The sequence below is a fragment of the Saimiri boliviensis genome, chromosome 6, assembly GCF_048565385.1.
Source record: "Saimiri boliviensis isolate mSaiBol1 chromosome 6, mSaiBol1.pri, whole genome shotgun sequence".
Lineage (NCBI taxonomy): Eukaryota > Metazoa > Chordata > Mammalia > Primates > Cebidae > Saimiri > Saimiri boliviensis.
The window spans coordinates 64,440,251-64,459,019 of NC_133454.1; the positions used below are offsets into that span (position 1 = coordinate 64,440,251).

At 38.2% G+C, this 18,769-nt stretch overlaps 1 protein-coding gene across 9 annotated transcripts in view; it reads right to left on the bottom strand.

Moving 5' to 3' along the window:
* ARHGAP32 (Rho GTPase activating protein 32) overlaps positions 1-18,769 on the bottom strand; it is a 298,214-nt gene that overhangs the window by 204,793 nt on the left and 74,652 nt on the right. For 2 of the 9 annotated variants that reach the window (XM_074400863.1, XM_074400862.1), the window contains exon 1: positions 12,116-14,264. The exons of the other annotated variants lie outside the window; for them this stretch is intronic. In XM_074400863.1, the coding sequence (XP_074256964.1) occupies positions 12,116-12,231 (116 nt within the window). In that variant the 5' untranslated portion in view covers positions 12,232-14,264. Of the gene's footprint in view, positions 1-12,115; positions 14,265-18,769 lie in introns of those variants that run through there. 9 annotated transcript variants of the gene reach the window in all.

Here is an 18,769-nt window from a genome sequence, read left to right on the forward strand (position 1 = left end):
TCTTGACCTCATGATCCACCCGCCTCGGCCTCCCAAAGTGCTGGGATTACAGGCTTGAGCCACCACGCCCGGCCTGGCTTTTTCTTTTACTGCTTTAAATCACAGTTCAAAATGCCTTCCTATTCTTTAAAAAAAAAAAAAAGGTTTAAATTATCTTCATTTTTTAGATGAGGGCTCATTCTGCCACCAGGGCTGGAGTGCAATGGGGTAATCACAGCTTACTATAGCCTCAAACTCCTGGGGCCCAAGAGATACTCCCATTTCGGCCTCCTGAATACCCGGGACTACAGGCATGTACCACCATGTCAGGCTAATTTTTTAATTTTTCTTTTGTAGTGACAGGGTCTTGCTATGTTGACCAGGCTAGTTTCAAATTCCTGGCCTCAAGGGATCCTGCCACTTTAGCCTTCCAAAATGGGATTAAAGGCAAGAGCCACTGCACCCAGACTTCTTTTTAAAAATTTTTATATTTTCATTTAGTTCATTTAAATCTTTGATCATTTGTAATTCATCCTTGATATTAGGTGGGATTCCAATCTTCTTTATTTCCACAGGTGAGTATTCAGTTTCTCCAAAACTATTTACTCAGTATTACATATTATTTCCATTGGCTTTTGAAAGCCATCTTTACCATTTCTAAATGTTCCTATGAAACGTGCATGTATCTCTAGGATTTCCATACTACCCCATAATACCTTATCTCCATGTCCCACCACCAAAAGGTTTTAATTACTGAGACCAAGACTTTATACTACATCTGGTTGCACAAGTCCTTCATCACTACCCTTTTTGTTTTTATTTTTCCTATAAAATTTATTGGTTAAATTATTTAGCCAAGATCAGTTTATTTAGTTTTTAAAAAAAGGATTATCACATTAAATTTAAAATTAAAGTGACATCTTTATGGTGCTATATATACCCAGTCATGAACAAGGCATAGTCTTCAAATGTTCCAAACTTCTTCTATGTTCTTCAATGATGTTTTACATTTTTTTCATGTAGGTTTTAGAGTTTGTTGTTATTTCTGGTATCTTATCTTTGTTGTTGCTCTTAAAAATTGCACTTTTTCTTCCATTATATCATCTAAATATTAATTGTTTGATACACTATTTTTAGCCCTGTTTTGCAGATATGAAAAGTGGAATGCTGGCCCATATCTTGGTGATTCCAGACATGGTGAACTATTTTTTCCTGGAAGACCCAACTTGCCAGCCTGAAGAGGACACTGAAGCAGCCATTCACACTCTAAGACCCACCAAATTGCCTAAGACATCATGACTCTGCCTCAGTGAATGCTCCCTGCAGAGAAGTTTCCTTTCAAAACCTACAAAAAAACCTCCCAATGGGTTTCCAATCCTAGACTGCATGTATGTGAGGAAGCAAATCTCTCCTTCTCCAAGTCTCTCAAAAATCAGTAAGTTAAATAGGAAAAAATAAATCCTTAACAGAATCATATGGATGGCACCAGCAGGCCAGAGATCAGACTTTGATACACTTCTGAAAGACTAAAAGACTGAAAAACTTAAAAGCAAGTAGGATCAACCTGACCTAAGGAGAAAAACAGAAGTTCAAAGGCTGTACCCCACCCCTCTCCACAACAAAAGAGATGCTTGCCCCCAGAGTACTAACAAAAACTGAAAAACTACCCTGAAAGTAAACTTAACAACTGACCAGGACTATGGCTCCTAATATGGGTGTGTACACCAAACAGAAGCACGGCAGAGCCATATGCATCCTGGGGCTACTAAAGAAAACACAGTAGGGGAGGGGCAAAAAAGCGCAGACATTTTGCTTAGCAGTTAAAAGACAGGTTCTGCAACCCAAATGCCCATCAATGACAGACTGGATTTAAAAAAAAAATGTGGCACATATACACCATAGAATACTATGCAGCCATAAAAAACAATGAGTTTGTGTTCTTTTTAGGGACATGGATGAATCTGGAAACCGTCACTCTCGGCAAACTGACACAAGAACAGAAAACCAAACACCACATGTTCTCACTCATAGGTGGGTGCTGAACAATGAGAAGACAAGGGCACAGGGAGGGGAACATCACACACTGGGATATGTTGGGGGCTGACGGGCTAGAAGAAGGACAGCGGTGGGTGGGGAGGTTGGAGAGGGATAACACTGAGAGAAATGCCTGATGCAGGTGACGAGGGATGGAGACAGCAAACCACCATGGCATGTGTGTATGTACCTATGCAACAATCCTGCAAGATCTGCACATGTACCCCAGAACTTAAAGCACAATTTAAAAAAATAGGTTCTGGACAATTTGAATAAAGCAGAACATGTACACTGAATGAATAAAGCTGCTAAGCTAAAGATGAAATAAATTTATTATACAAATACCTGTATGTATCTATCTATATGTAAAGAACCATTAAAAATTATTTTCTCTACTAAAATTGAATTTGAACTGTTAAAAAAGAAGATGAAATTAATGAACTAAGAGAACAAGTACAAAACATTTCAATTCACAAAGTAAAATGTAAAAAGAAATGTATCATAAAAGAAAAGATTAAGGGGACTTAATAGAGAAGAGGCAATAATAACAGGAAACAAAATTTCTTCCCTAACAAAGGTTTGATTCTGCAGACTGAAAGTCACTAAGCTCCAAACTATAGAACTGGTAACAAAATATACATAACTAACATTAAAATGAAATTCTTACAAGTATTTAGGCAAAAAGAACATATTGCCTACAAAGGAAAAGAAAAAAAGCAGATTGGCCTTTAAGCTTATACAAGAAATCAGAGTATATCACTCAGAGAACTTAACTGAACAAAAATACTTAAGATATCAAGCAAATACAAATGACCCAAAACAGATACATCTAGAATGTGATACAGAGAAGCAACATAAACACTAAACAATGACACAAATAACTGAATCTGAATGAAAAACAAAAAATATTAAACCAACTAACCTGAGGCTGAATGGATGAATAAAAGAGTTTCAAAAGTCTCATCCAGAGGTATAAGACTGAAAGAAAGAAGTTAAAGTTTCCTAAACAACTTGTTTTATGAGGAAGAGAAGTAGAGGAGAAAAGAGAACCATGATTTCAAACACAAAGAAACACACGCACACAGAAAGAGAGAGAAAAAAAAAAAAAACCTGGGTGAAAAAAATTATTTAATTTTCAAATAGAGAAAATACAGGTATGATTATGAGAACATGGAAGGAGAAACTAATCATTAATATAAAGAAAATATAAAGAAAAGTACAGCAGAACTTCCAAAATTAAATATCTGGGAAGGTTTTGATTGCTATAATTATCACCTTGCTAAACTAGTCACGTGACATATTTAATTTTAAAAAAAGAAAATTGATTAATATTACATTTATAAATAGAGCTTTAAGTGTTTCAGGGATTTTAATTTATTAAGTTTTAAAGTGTCATTGACTATTTTAGGAAGTTTAGTACCTAAGTGAAATGCAAAGGTTAAGAAAAATTAGGTTTGGGTTTAAATTTTTTAACTTAACCTAATAACCAGGAACTTCTATGCAGGTTTATATAGTTTCTGTACTCTAGGCCCTTTCTTGAACATCAAAATACTCATACAGATAGATGCAAGAAAGGTCCATTTTGGACTCCATCCCAAAGGGCTTAATTACTAAAATACCACAAAAGTCTCGTACTGGCATGCCTCATGGTTACAACAGATTCATTTCACAGATTACAAAGACAGCCTAATGGCTAGACTCCATTACTGCCTAAAATTATGAGACTAAGGGATGTTTGTATCAGACTCTGCTGATTACTATTAAATTCACTAATGAGAGTATGTTGGGTGAATGCTATACTTAGTATTAAAAGAATATTTTAGAAGCTTCTGCACAGCAAGAAACAATCAACAAAGTAAAGAGACAACCCACAGCAAAGAAGAAAATATCTGCAAACTACTCATGGGACAAGTCATAAATAAACAGAATATATAAGGAGCCCAAACAACTCTATAGGAAAAAATGTAATAATCCAATTTAAAAATGGGCAAAAGATTTGAACAGTCATTTCTCAAAAAATGGCAACAAATGGCAAACAGGCATAGGAAAAAGTGCTCAACATCATTGATCATCAGAGAAATGCAAATCCAAACTACAATGAGATATCATCTCACCCCAGTTAAAATGGCTTATATTCAAAAGAAAGGCAATAACAAATGCTGGCAACAATGTTGAGAAAAGGGAACTCTCAGATATTGCCAGTAGAAATGTAAATTAGTGCAACGACTATGGATAAAAGTTTGGAGGTTTCTCAAAAAAACTAAATACAGAGCTAACATATGATCTAGCAATCCCAATGCTGGACATATATCCAAAGAAAGGAAATCAGTCTACTGAAGAGGTATCTTCATTATCACAAGTTGTTGTATCTTCAGCAACTACCATATCTGTTTTAACACTGTTCACAATAGCCAAGATCTGAAAGCAACCTAAGTGTCCATCAACAGATGAATGGATAAAGAAAACATGGTACTTATACCCAATGGAGTACTACTTGGCCATAAAAAATAATAAGATTTTGTCATTTGCAACAACGTGGATGGAGCCAGAGGTCATTACATTAAGTGAAATAAGCGAGGCACAGAAAGACAAACATCACATGTTCTAACTTCTTTGTGGGATCTAAAAATCAAAACAATGGAACTCATGGTCACAGAGAGTAGAAGGATGCTTACTAGAGGCTGAGAAGGGTAGTGAGGGTGTGGTGGGGGATTGGTGGGCATAGTTTATGAATACACAAAGTAGTTAGAATGAATGAATAAGGACTAGTATTAATAGCACAACAGGGTGACTATAGCCAATAAGAATTTAATTGGATATTTAAAATAACTAAAAGAGTACAACTGGATTGTTCATAAAACAAAGGATAAATGATTGAGAGGATGGATACCCCCATCATGAGGAGATGGTTACCCCATCTTCCATGATATGTTTATCACACATTGTGTGCCTGTATCAAAACATCTTAGGTAGCCCATAAAAATACACACCCACTATGAATCCATAAAAATTAAGAATAATTTTTAAAAGAATATTTTAGAGACAAAACTAAATTCCAGATATTTCTCCAAGGTTACAAAGCAATATATCTTTTTGGGCAAAACAGACATCTTTTTTGACATCATAAATAATACACTATTAAAGATGAGGTGCCTTTGAAAAACCACACAGTATAAAATGGGTCTGGGTGTGATATTAGTATTTATGGACATACAGTTAATTGTTTGTTTTGTTTTGTTTTGTTGACATGGAGTCTTGTTCTGTCACCCAGGCTGGAATGCAATGGTACAATCTCAGCTCACTGCAACCTCCACCTCCCAGGTTCAAGGGATTCTCCTGCCTCAGCCTCCCAAGTAGCTAGCTAGGATTACAGGCACCTGCCACCATGCCCAACTAATTTTTGTATTTTTAGTAGACATGGTTTCACCATGTGGCCAGGTTGGTCTCAAACTCCTGACCTCAGGTGATCTGCCTGCCATGGCCTCCCAGAGTGCTGGGATTACAGGTGGGAGCCACCATGCCCAGCCTCAGTAAATTGTTAATACTACCTCTCTTTACTTCCAGGATCATTAAAACTCACTGGAAAGCCTGAAACCAAGAATTTCTGCATAAGGTAAAAGAACCCTCATAGTTCTAAACACAGAAAATCCTGAAACTGTTTTATGGGCTTCCAGGGGAAATGAGCCATTAAAAGAAATCAGCTAGTTCTGAAAGAAAAGCAAGAACCTGGACACTTGCATCCTCCCAAGCCTAAACCAGGAAGAAGTCGAAACCCTGAATAGACCAATAACAAGGTCTAAAGTTGAGGCAGCAATGAAGAGCCTACCACCCAAAAAAAGCCCAGGTCCAGATGGCTTCACAGCCGAACTCTACCACACACACAAACCGGCAGAGAGCTGGTACCATTCCTTCTGAAACTATTCGAAATAATCCAAAAAGAGGGAATCCTTCCCAAATCATTTTATGAGACCAACATCATCCTGATACCAAAACCCAGCAGAGACTCAGCAAGAAAAGAAAACTTCAGGCCAATATCCATGAGAAACATAGATGCAAAAATCTTCGATAAAATACTGGCAAGCCAATTGCAACAGCACATCAAAAAGCTTATCCACCATGATCAAGTAGGATTCATCGCAGGGATGTAAGGTTGGTTCAACATATGCAAGTCTATAAACATAATTCACCACATAAACAGAACCAAAGACAAAAACCACATGATTATCTCAACTGATGCAGAGAAGGTCTTTGACAAAATTCAACAGCCCTTTATGCTAAAAACCCTCAATAAACTAGGTATTGATAGAACGTATCTCGAAAAAATAAAAGCTATTTACGACAAACCAACAGCCAATATCACACTGAATGGGCAAAAACTGGAAGCATTCCCTTTGAAATCTGGCACTAGACAAGGATGCCCTCTCTCAACACTCCTATTCAATATAGTACTGGAAGTTCTAGCAAGAGCAATCAGGCAAGAAAAAGAAACAAAGGATATTCAAATAGGAAAGGAGGAAGTCAAATTGTCTCTATTTGCAGACAACATGATTGTATATCTAGAAGACCCCATCATCTCAGCCCAAAATCTCCTGAAACTGATAAACTTCAGCAAAGTCTCAGAATACAAAATCAATGTGCAGAAATCACAAGCATTCCTATAAACCAATAACAGACTTAAAGAGAGCCAAATCAAGAAGGAACTGCCATTCACAATTGCTACAAAGAGAATAAAACACCTAGGAATACAACTAACAAGGAACGTAAAGGACCTCTTCATGGAGAACTACAAGCTCAATGAAATAAGAAAGGACACAAACAGATAGAGAAACATTCCATGTTCATGGTTAGGAAGAATCAATATCATGAAAATGGCCATACTGCCCAGAGTAAATTACAGATTCAATGGTATCCCCATCAAGCTACCAATGACCTTCTTGACAGAACTGGAAAAAACCACCTTAAACTTCATATGGAACCAAAAGAGAGCCCGCATAGCCAAGTCAATTCTAAGCAAAAAGAACAAAGCGGGAGGCATCACACTACTGGACATCAAACTTTACTACAAGGCTACAGTAATCAAAACAGCATGGTACTAGTACCAAAGCAGAGATATAGACCAATGGAACAGAACAGAGGCCTCCGAGGCAACACAACATATCTACAACCATCCAATCTTTGACAAACCTGACAAAAACAAGCAATGGGGAAAGAATTCCCTGTTTAATAAATGGTGTTGGGAAAACTGGCTAGCCATGTGCAGAAAGCAGAAACTGGACCCCTTCCTGACACCTTACACTAAAATTAACTCCAGATGGATTAAAGAATTAACCATAAAACCTAACACCATAAAAACCCCAGAAGAAAATCTAGGCAAAAGCATTCAGGACACAGGCGTAGGCAAGGACTTCATGACAAAAACACCAAAAGCATTGGCAACAAAAGCCAAAATAGACAAATGGAACCTAATCAAACTCCACAGCTTCTGCACAGCAAAAGAAACAGTCATTAGAGTGAATCAGCAACCAACAGAATGGGGAAAAAATGTTTGCAATCTACCGATCTGACAAAGGGCTGATTTCCAGAATCTACTAAAACAGATTTACAAGAAAAAAACAAAGAAGCCCATTCAAAAGTGGGCGAAGGATATGGATAGACACTTTACAAAAGAAGACATACATGAGGTCAACAAACATGAAAAAATGCTCATCATCACTGGTCATTACAGAAATGCAAATCAAAACTACACTGAGATACCATCTCACGCCAGTTAGAATGGTGATCATTAAAAAAATCTGGAGATAAGAGATGCTGGAGAGGATGTGGAGAAATAGAAACACTTTTACACTGTTGGTGGGAGTGTAAATTAGTTCAACCATTGTGGAAGACAGTGTGACGATTCCTCAAGGACCTAGACACAGAAATTCCATTTGACCTAGCAATCCCATTACTGGGTATATATCCAAAGAATTATAAATCGTTCTACTATAAGGAAACGTGCACACGAATGTTCATTGCAGCACTGTTTACAATAGCAAAGACTGGGAACCAACCCAAATACTCATCGATGATAGACTGGACAGGGAAAATGTGGCACATATACACCATGGAATATTATGCAGCCATCAAAAATGATGAGTTTGTGTCCTTTGTAGGGACATGGATGAACCTGGAAAGCATCATTCTCAGCAAACTGACATGAACAGAAAATCAAACACTGCATGTTCTCACTCATAGGTAGGTGTTGAACAATGAGAACACATGGACACAGGGAGGGGAGCATCACACACTGGGGTCTGCTGGGGGGAGTTAGGGGAGGGACAACAGGGGGTGGGGAGTTGGGGAGAGATAGCATGGGGAGAAATGCCAGATATAGGTAAAGGGGCGGAAGGCAGTAAATCACGCTGCCATGTGTGTACCTATGCAACAATCTTGCATGTTCTTCACATGTACCCCGAAACCTAAAATGCAATTTAAAAAAGCAAGAATCTAGGAGATGTATAATACCACAGTCGAGACCCTTATTACCTACTTAGACTGCTGCAATAGCTTCTAATTTGTGGCATCCTTCCAAATAAGGTAATTGGTCCATGGTCCAGGGGCTGGGAACCCCTGAGGTAGGGGATGAATAGCGCAACCAACCAACCAATCAAGTGCATGAAATATCATTAGTTCTGTAATACTATAAATGAATGAAGGCATTCCCTCCTAAAATGAAAATATGTTCACCAAATCATCCAGTTTAACTAGAGTCAGTAGTTTCTTTTGTCACTTAAAATGAATTGTCTTATAATGGAGATAAACATGAAGATCACAGATCTAAGTATGTACACATCCTGAACAAAAATGTGGTTCAATTATGCAGCATATCATCTCTATAGCTATTTCAAATTTTATGTCATATTTGCCAGGCTGTCGTCTATCAGCCCATAACGTGACATTAGGGAAGTCTAAACAAAATCATATGATAAACATTTGTATCTTCAAATGCCAAAGAACTAGAACCTTTCATAATTCCTATCTGTCCTAAATGTTACATTTTTTAAAAGTCACACGTGTTCATTACTTCATTTTTATGATGGTCACATAATCTATATGTACTCATAATATACTCAAAAAAAAAGGAATTTCAAAACTGAGGTATCAGCTGTAGCCTGTTGTAAGTTACCATTTGGCAGACAACAGCATTTAGCAGCAGATCACACCAAAAAATATTTCATTAAAGTCTTCACTTTCAAAGTCAGTTACACCTGGATTCAAATTTTTGCTCTACCATGACAAATGTGGGCTATGTGACTCTCTCAGTCATAAATTCCTCATCCAGGAAATAGGAAAAATAATACCTGCTTTATTGGAGTGATAAACAGTTAACTGATATCATATATAAAGCATATATATGGCCTAGTACATTACATATATAACAATTTCTAAATATTTTCTTTCTTGGTAGAATTAAAAACTTATGTTTTTCCTTTTTTGTCTTATATTCCTCCTTATCCAGGGATGGATTTTTCAAATGATCTCTAGGAACTACTGTATTCTAAGGACTAAACATTGTAGTCTAATAACTATTTTACCACAATGGCAAGGCAAGTCATAATACCAATTACTAACTTCACACTACAAATAAGCAATCAGAAAATGAGAGATCTGTGAGTCAATGGCAGACAAGTTTAAACTACCACCATCAAGGAGACTGGCAACTTCCCATAGTGTAAGACTGTAATAAAAAGGATACTTTGCTCCAACCTGGTCCAGAAATAAAGGCTATTTCAAAAAGCTACTGGAAAAACATTAACCTGCCTCTGAGAGTACTTCCTCCTAAAGCAGATGGCAGCTGGAAGCACCAAAAGCCGACATTCTAGGTACAGTATGACTTTCCTCTCTTAGCCATGGTGCCTCAAGTTACATAAGAGAACACTTTTAAGAGTGCATTTAAAATGTAGTTTAGAAGCTATTCAGGGAAAAAGAAAAGCACACAATCTTTTGCCCTCATCTCATTAGTTGTGTGTGTGTGTGTGTGTGTAAATAGAAATGAAACGTAATGCATAGGACAGCTTGGTTTCTCGTGTATTAACAGAGATTTTTATAAAAACACATTAAGACATTTTTACAATTATTACACTGACTTTACAAAAACAACTGTCATGCTGCACTGAGGCTACTACGTGGTCCTCCCAAGGTTATAGCTGCACCTCCTATCTGACCCTTCCCCTTCCACACCTGCGCATACATTTTCCTGCAAGGCATCTCGGCAGGAACACCACTTCCAGGTTGTGAAACCCTCTGCTGCCATGTTTCCTCATACCTCACTGCTGAATGTGTGAGACACTACATGAAACTGGGCTTTACCCAGACCTCTTTGTTACGTTTGTAAATAAAATAAGATCAAATCTCAAAGATGTAATTGAATTAGGAGAGCCATGGTGCTAGTAGTATAGGAAATTGTAAACAGAAGACAAATGCCCTATGGCATCATAGTTTTCTTAAACAACACATCACTGACTCAGTTTCTCAGAATGAAAATGCTGTCCATACTCCCCCAAGGGAAAGAAGAGGCTCAACCTTAAACAAATTTGCTTTTAACTGTCAGAAGAAATTCCCAGAGAGATGCCAGTGCCTAACAAGTAAATCTAAGATTACAGTACCAAATTTGTTGTAAAAACAACAAAATAAATTCCAAGTTGTTTCTTCCTTTGACAAATACCCAAAATAACTTCCATAATTTGAATACCAGGTCAAATAGTTTTACTACAAACAAAACAAATACTTTATTCCTACTCATTGTTAGCAAGACACAAACCATATTAAAAAGTGGATGATGTGACTAACAATTAGTGCACCTTGGAAGAGAAGGGACTTACTCAAATTAGAAAGGCTAAATTTATGGGAAAATGAGAAAGTTCAGATAAAAAATAATCACATGCTAATAATTCATTTTTATACTGTGAAAATTATTCTTTTAAAATTTAAAATATACTTCTCATTTATTTGAATCCCTGAGTAAAAAACACAGTGAGGGTTATCAAGAATTCCCAATATTCAATCCCTTCTCATCATTTAACCTAGACTTCAAAAACTAAATTTGTGGATGAAGAAATCCTTTGACTCAAGAAAAGGACTCTATTTCAGCATTAAACACTAAGACAGTATCTGAAGAAAATAGTATATTCATCTATCTGAGATCTCATTGGTAAATTCATAAAAGATGTTTAATTGCACATGTAGGTGGGCAGTGATAACGTGCAGTGAAAACTTCAAACTTCATCAAGAGATTTTGTGATGTTCTAAAAGCATTAAATTGCTAACTCTGAATGAAAAAGAAAAGCCAGAATAAAGTCCCTTAAAATTTGCAGCAGTACAACATAATGAATGAAACACTGGTTGTTTTCACGAACTGGTTAAGACATCTTTCTTCACCACTGTCACTAAACTGAGAGTTGCTTCACTGGGAGGCATCCTCTAAAAACATCAATTATGAAGTTATTAAAACTACCAGAAATTCAAAAACCAAGAGTGATTTGGGAGAATGGGGGTGTGAGATACAAGACCAGAGACAAGAGTAAGGATCAAAGTCACAAAACAACCAATCTGTACTTATCAAAATTTTTCACACACATACCTAGGGCCAACAAAGCAGGCAGGCACACAGGTACACAGGCACACAGGCACACATGCACGCACGCGCGTGCGCACACACACACACACACACACACACACCAGAACACATTCCAAGAAAAAGAGGAAGAAAAATCTATTAGATACAAATTCAGATCAAATCTATTTGATACAAATCAGATACAGGAAGAGGTAGGTTCATTATGAGTCTCTACTTGAAATTCCTGAAAGGCTACTACAAAACCTGTCTAACACCTCTCTTCCCTGTGTTCTAACAAGTCATTTAAAATGTATTTTACAAGTTCAGGGCAAGTTGTGGAATGAGGAGTGCTATATACAACTCAAAACCTGCTCCCTTCAGCTCCAAACCTTCTCCCAGAAAACAGAAAGTCTTATTTGAAAAGAGATTGAAATGCAGAGAAGAAAAAGGGGGGTAGGTGGGGGCAGGGAGTGAACAGGACAAAGGAACTGTGAATTCCATAATTACCTGAACTTCTCTTTCCTTTCTCCCTCTTCACAGTCAGTCACCTGGGTTATAACTTCAGATTCCAACCAGAAGACACTGTCATCCCCTGAAGTGCTACTCTCACTTTCAGTCTCCATCTTGTATTAATAAAAAACAACTAAACCTCCAGGCATGGAATAAAAAGCACCAATATTCAGGTTGTTCAGCTCTACTTATGTATACTCAGATGTGTAGCTGGTGCCCCAATGACAGGTACTGGTGCTGGTTTAATTACAGTCAGGGTACAGACAGGAAATCACAAGCAGCACAGTCACTGTGTCTCACTGCCACACTGGTGACACCTAGAACCTCCCACTGCCTTAGGCTGTGTGACCTACATAACCAAAAGCAGAATCCAAATGAAGGTGATTTTTTACTAATTATTCTGTAATAACAACTTTTCTCAAAGTTCCCAGTTAATAAGTTAAAAATAGGTATTTTCAAAATGCAGGCTTTATTTGTATCCTTTTGTGATCTCAGACTCCAGAAAGGTAAATAGAAAACTAGAAAGAATAACACCAACCACAGGCCAAGCACATGAGAAGCACAGTTCTAGATCTCACAGTTATGGAGGCTCACAATAAGTAAAGAAGGTAAGTATGGTCTAGGGTCCTGCCTAGATTCATGCCTTCCAATATTACACCCATCTTTCCTTCTTTTCTGTTAGAACTGCAATATGCACCTCTGCTCAATTATCCAGAATGAGACATAAAAGCTGGGCTTGTCCACAGTCCTCGAAAGAAAAACGTGTCACAAGTTCAATGATCACATTAAATAAAAGCATGCATAGTTTTTACACACTGCAACTGCAGTCATGGTGGCAATAAAATGACTTGCTGGAAAATGAATGAAAAGTACAGCATCTATGACTGTCAGCAACACAACTGTTACTTAAAAAGGAGCCATGTTGCTGGGTATGGTGGCTCATGCCTGTAATCCCAGCACTTTGGGAGGCTGAGGCAAGAGAACTGCTTGAACCCAGGAGGTAGAGGCTGCAGTGAGCTGAGATCGTGCCATTGCACACCAGCCTGGGCAACAAGAGGGAAACTCCATCTTAAAAAAAAAGAAAAGAGCCATGTTGACAGAAGCTACTAACATGCTGGAGATTCAGGGATATCTGTCTTTAGTGAGCAGCAACAAACTGCAAAGCCCTAACCTTCCATTATATCTGATGAAATTAAAAATTAAGAAGATATCCACTGATGTCTTCCTGAATTTTCGTATTTGAAAATAAAGAACCAGGCACAGTGGCTCATGCCTGTAATCCCAACACTTTGGGAGGCTGAGGTGGATGTGTCACTTGAGCTCAGGAGTATGAGACCAGACTGGGCAACATAGTGAGACCTCATCTCTATGGTGGGGGCAGGGGAGAAACAGCCAAATGTGGTGGTGCACCTTGCAGTCCCAACTACTCAGGAGGCCGAGGTGGGAGGATGACTTGGGCCTGGGAATTCAAGGCTGTAGTGAGCCATAATCATGCTACTGCACTCCAGCCTGGGCAACACAGCAAGACCCTGTGTTTTTACATATATATATATATGTGTGTGTTCTTTTTTTTTTTTTTAAAGACAGAGAATTTTGCTCCTGGTGCCCAAGCTGGAGTGCAATGATGCAATCTCAGCTCACTGCAACCTCTGCCTCCTGGGTTCAAGCAATTCTCTTACCTCAGCCTCCTGAGTAGCTGGGGTTACAGGCATGCATCACCACACCTGGCTAATTTTTTTTTTTTTTAAACAGTCTCACTCTGTTGCCCAGACTGAAATACAGTGGCACACTCTCGGCTCACTGCAACCTCCACCTCCTGGGTTCAGGCGATTCTTCTACCTCAGCCTCAGCAGCTGAGACTATAGGCGCATGCCACCACACCTGGCTAATTTTTTGTGTTTTTAGCAGAGACAGAGTTTCTCCACATTGGTCAGGCTGGTCTAGAACTCCTGATCTTGTGATCTGCCCATCTCGGCCTCCCAAAGTGCTGCAATTACAGGCATGAGCCGCCACGCCTGGCCTAAAATCTTTTCAAATAAAATTGTTTAAGTCAAAAACAACAGCAACAATATTATGAGCAAAGTCAAAATACAAACAAGTTGAGAAAAAATACTTGAAACATATCACCAAGGGTGAATTTATCTAATATATAAAAAGTTCTTACAAATTTCTAAGACCCAAGAACTCAAAAGATAAATAGGCGAAGAGCATAAACATAATATTTACAGATAAATATAAAAGAAATTTATAAGATAGTTAAAAGTATTTAACTTCATTTGTAACTGAAATGTAAAATAATACACAATAAGATGACTTTTTAAAAATCTATTACATAGGCAAAGATTTTAAAAGGTTTTAACAAACAGAAAGAGGACATGGGAAAAGAAACATGCAATGTTGGTTGGAGTTTAAACTGGTACAACATGTGTTCAGGGCAATTTAGCAAAATCAAAATTCAAAACGCACATCTTTTCGGCCCAGCAATTTCTCTTTTAGGAAATCATCTTACTTTTACAAGTAGACGTAAGAGGCAAACAGGAACATTCATTCTGGTAGATGTTATAGTAGCAAAACAGAAGAGCAAAAACAACCTAACTTCCTGAGGAACAGAAAACTAGACAAACTACAGAACACCCATAGAATGGAATGTTACACAGTGAGGACATGAGAAAACAAGGCAGCCCTACCAGTCATCATATGGAACAAAGCCTAAGATATACTATTAGGGCAAAGAAGTCAGGGTTAAAAGTATAGGATAGTATGTGCAGTATGCTATGCTGCCATCTGTGTTTTCAGTGAGGAGTTAGGAGAAACACACATGACTACAAACGCAGACTATCTGTGGAAGCAGAGGACCAGTACCAGTAGCTGTCTGTAAGAAGGAAAATAGATAGCTGGAGAAGAAGAAGAAAAGAAAGACACATTTAAATCCAGGAGGTAGAGGTTGTTGCAGTGAGCTGAGATCATGCCATTGCACTCCAGCCTGGGCAACAAGAGTGAAACTCCATCTCAAAAAAAGCAAGCAAGAAAGAAAGATAGTTTTTCATCACATCCTACACATATAATCCTTATCAAAATATTAACTAATTTTAAATAGAACCTTTCATGGCCTTCAGTAAATAACTGAATTTTAAAATATTATTTAATTAAGAATCTAGTTCTTTTTGTCCTAAATAATTCTAACTCCTTCAAAGTGTTTTTCTTTTGTGGGGGATGGGGGTTATTTTGTTTTGTTTTGTTTGCTGAAACAGGGTCTCTGTCACCCAGGCTGGAGTAAAGTGACTTTTTTCTTTTCTTCTCTCTTTTTTTTTTTTTTTTTTTTTTTGAGATGGAGTATCTCTCTGTCACCAGGCTGGAGTGCAAAGGCATGATCTCGGCTTACTGCAATCTCCACCTCCCAGGTTCAAGCAATCCTCCCACCTCAGCCTCCCAAGTAGCATACAAGCATATGCCACCACACTCGCTAATTTTGTTGTTGTTGTTGTTGTTGTATTTTTAGTAGAGACAGGTTTCCCCACCATATTGGCCAGGCTGGTCTCAAACTCCTGACCTCAAGTGATCCGCCTGCCTCCCCCTCCCAAAGTGCTGGGATTACAGGTATAAGCTACCATGCCTGGCCTCAAAGTGTTTTCATGAATCTATTCACCTTTCTTTGTAATCATTCTTTTGTTCTTTATCATGGTTGATTTCCCTCACTTCAAGTCTTTCAAAAGTGAAAAAGTGAGCTGTGAGTATTTTTACACAGAACATTGATGGACAGACAGTTTGATGTGCACATCTTCTATGACTTGTTCTCAGTTTTGATTCTGTCGTCGTAAGTTTTTCAAAAATGTTTTTCCTGCCTCAGCCTCAAGTAGCTGAGATTACAGGCACCCGCCACCACACCCGTCTTTTTTATTTTTAGTAGAGACAAGGGTTCACCATGTTGGCCAGGCTGGTCACAAACTCCTGACCTCATGTGATTTCACCCACCTCGGCTGGAGGTTGCCGTGAACCCAGATGGCGCCATTGCACTCCAGCCTGGATGATAAGCAAAACTGTCTCAAAAATGTTTTTAAATTCAAAATCAACATGTGTTTCTGTTTTCTGTTCCCTTCTCCAGTAGTTAATGAAAATCTGGCGGAATCAACAGGTGATGGTTAACAGCAGGGGCAAGGACGGAACAGAGTCCATCACTCCGGCTACTGGCATGTGAGAGAGGGACTAGAAACTGCTGAAGGCCACAGGTATTTTTAACTCCTTTTCTTCCTAATTTGTTTAAATCCTGATCAGCCTTCACTTTCCCAACAAGCTTTTATAGTGCTGGAGTCTTTGACCTAAACCACAGGAGTTACCAGCAGCAGTTTCAAACTAGCTGGTTCTCCTCTTCTACCTGCAAGAGGTAGGGAAACTTGATAGGAGGGGAAACACCTAATCCCACAGCAGCAAAGAGAGAAGCCTTCTCACAGCAACAATTTAAACATCACAAGTCAGAATGAATTGTTTCCAAAAGAAACATTGTTAAAAGTGGCTTACTTTCCTAGTAGCAGTGGTAAGTAGTAATAATTACAGCATACAGAGTTGGCCTACAGCTTCTGTATGCATGGGTTCCACATCCATGGATTCAACCTCTTGGTTGAATCAAAAACATTCAGGGAAAAAAGAGAGATGGTTTTATCTGTATTGAACATGTACAGGCTTTTTCTTGTCATTATTCCCTAAACAATACTGTATGGCAACTATTTACATAACATTTACATTGTATTAGTTGTTATAAGTGATCTAGAGATTATATAAAATATATGGGAGGATGTGCATAGGTAATATGTAAATACTACAACATTTTATATAAGGGATTTGGGTATCTACAAATATTGGTATCCACAGGGTGTCCTGGAAACAATTTCCCCATGGATACCAAGTGATGACTACATACAATGAACACTGATTCTATGTCCCAAGCATTGGATTAAGGCCTAAACATAACAAATTATATAATTCTCACAACCACCTTATGAGGCAGGAGCCATCATATGGCTGAGATGAAGAAACTAAGACATAGCATAATAACTTCTCCAGCATTATCCAGTTCATAAGTTTGCATTAAAAATACTTTTCAGGCCGGGAGCAGTGGCTCATGCCTGTAATATTAACACATGGAAGGCCGAGACGGGCAGATCACCTGAGGTCAGGAGTTCAAGGCCAGCCTGGCCAACATGCCAAAACGCTCTCTGTACTAAAAATACAAAAATTAGCTGGGTGTGGTGGTGGGCACCTGTAATCCCAGCTACTCAAGAGGCTGAGGCAGGAGAATTGCTTCAACCCAGGAGGAAGAGGTTGCAATGAGCCAAGATCACGCCACTGCACTTCAGCCTGGGTAACAGAGCAAGACTCCATCTCAAAATAAATAAATAAAAATAAAAATACTTTTCAAAAATCCAAACCTAACCATACCATATGAAATGTTACTTCTGTGGGAAGATTATATGGTCTGCATCTTGGTCCACATTCCACTCATAAGCCTAGATGTCCCTGATCTCATAGTTTTATTATTTTCTCTTCCTTGGGGGATGGGCCATAATACTGCTGAAATGCTGACCCACATCTAATTCTATATCCAATACCCATGTCTACACAGCTGAAGGCAGTACACATTTGGGTTCACTATCAGGGGAGGGGTATGGACAGGATATCACACAGCAAAACAACAGCAAAGCAGTAGAACCAATGTCTTGATGCTCTCATTTCATTGTTCCTGTTCTCCCATCATAATATTATAACTGTTTTTATGAAAACTGTTTAATACAGTACATGGCACATAGCCAAGGGATCAATAATGTCTCCTTAATTGGGCACCAGGCTTTGTCCACAGACTGCTTCATGAATATGAATATAAAAATAAAATTCCTCAGAAAATGTTGTATTCTAAATGTGAATAACATGTGCTCTCTGTAATACATATGTATATATCATATAACTGTATCAGAAAGAAAATTTAAGCAAGAATCCTTCTAAAATATTTCCAGTGACTGAAGATTTTCCTCCAAATGTACAAAGCACAATATAAAATGTAAAAATGTCATTCATTTTATTCATTTTTATACTATGTATGCATTCATTCAAAATCTAGATTTATATCTTTGTTTTTATAACAATTATTTTTGTAGTTGTTTCCTCCACTGAAATAATTAACTTTGAAGAAACAACGGTTTCCTTCTTTATTATGGAATGCTGATGTATTCTGGATCATTATACATTGACATCTGCTTTAATTCACAACTGTTTTGCTGCGTGATATCCTATCCATACCCCTCCCCTGTGGAACTTTGAACTTGGGCATGATTTAAGGTATCCGGCAGAACAAATTTCTAAGCAGCAAAGCATTCAAAAGGTGACTGGGGTGCCGTTAAAAGCATTCAGTTTTATAAAGCAAACAGAGGCTAAAAGTTCAAAAAATGTACCGCCTGACCATGCAATAGAAAAGAAAAACCCATTTTCTGAGGAGAAAGTCAAGCCAGCTGCAGAAATTTGCATAACAAAAGTCTAATGTTAATGGTCAAGACAATGGGGAAAATGTCTGCAGGACATGTCAGAGATCCTTGCGACAGTCCTTCCCATCACAGGCCCAGAGGGCTAGGAGGAAAAATGGTTTTGTGGGCCAGGGCCAGGGCT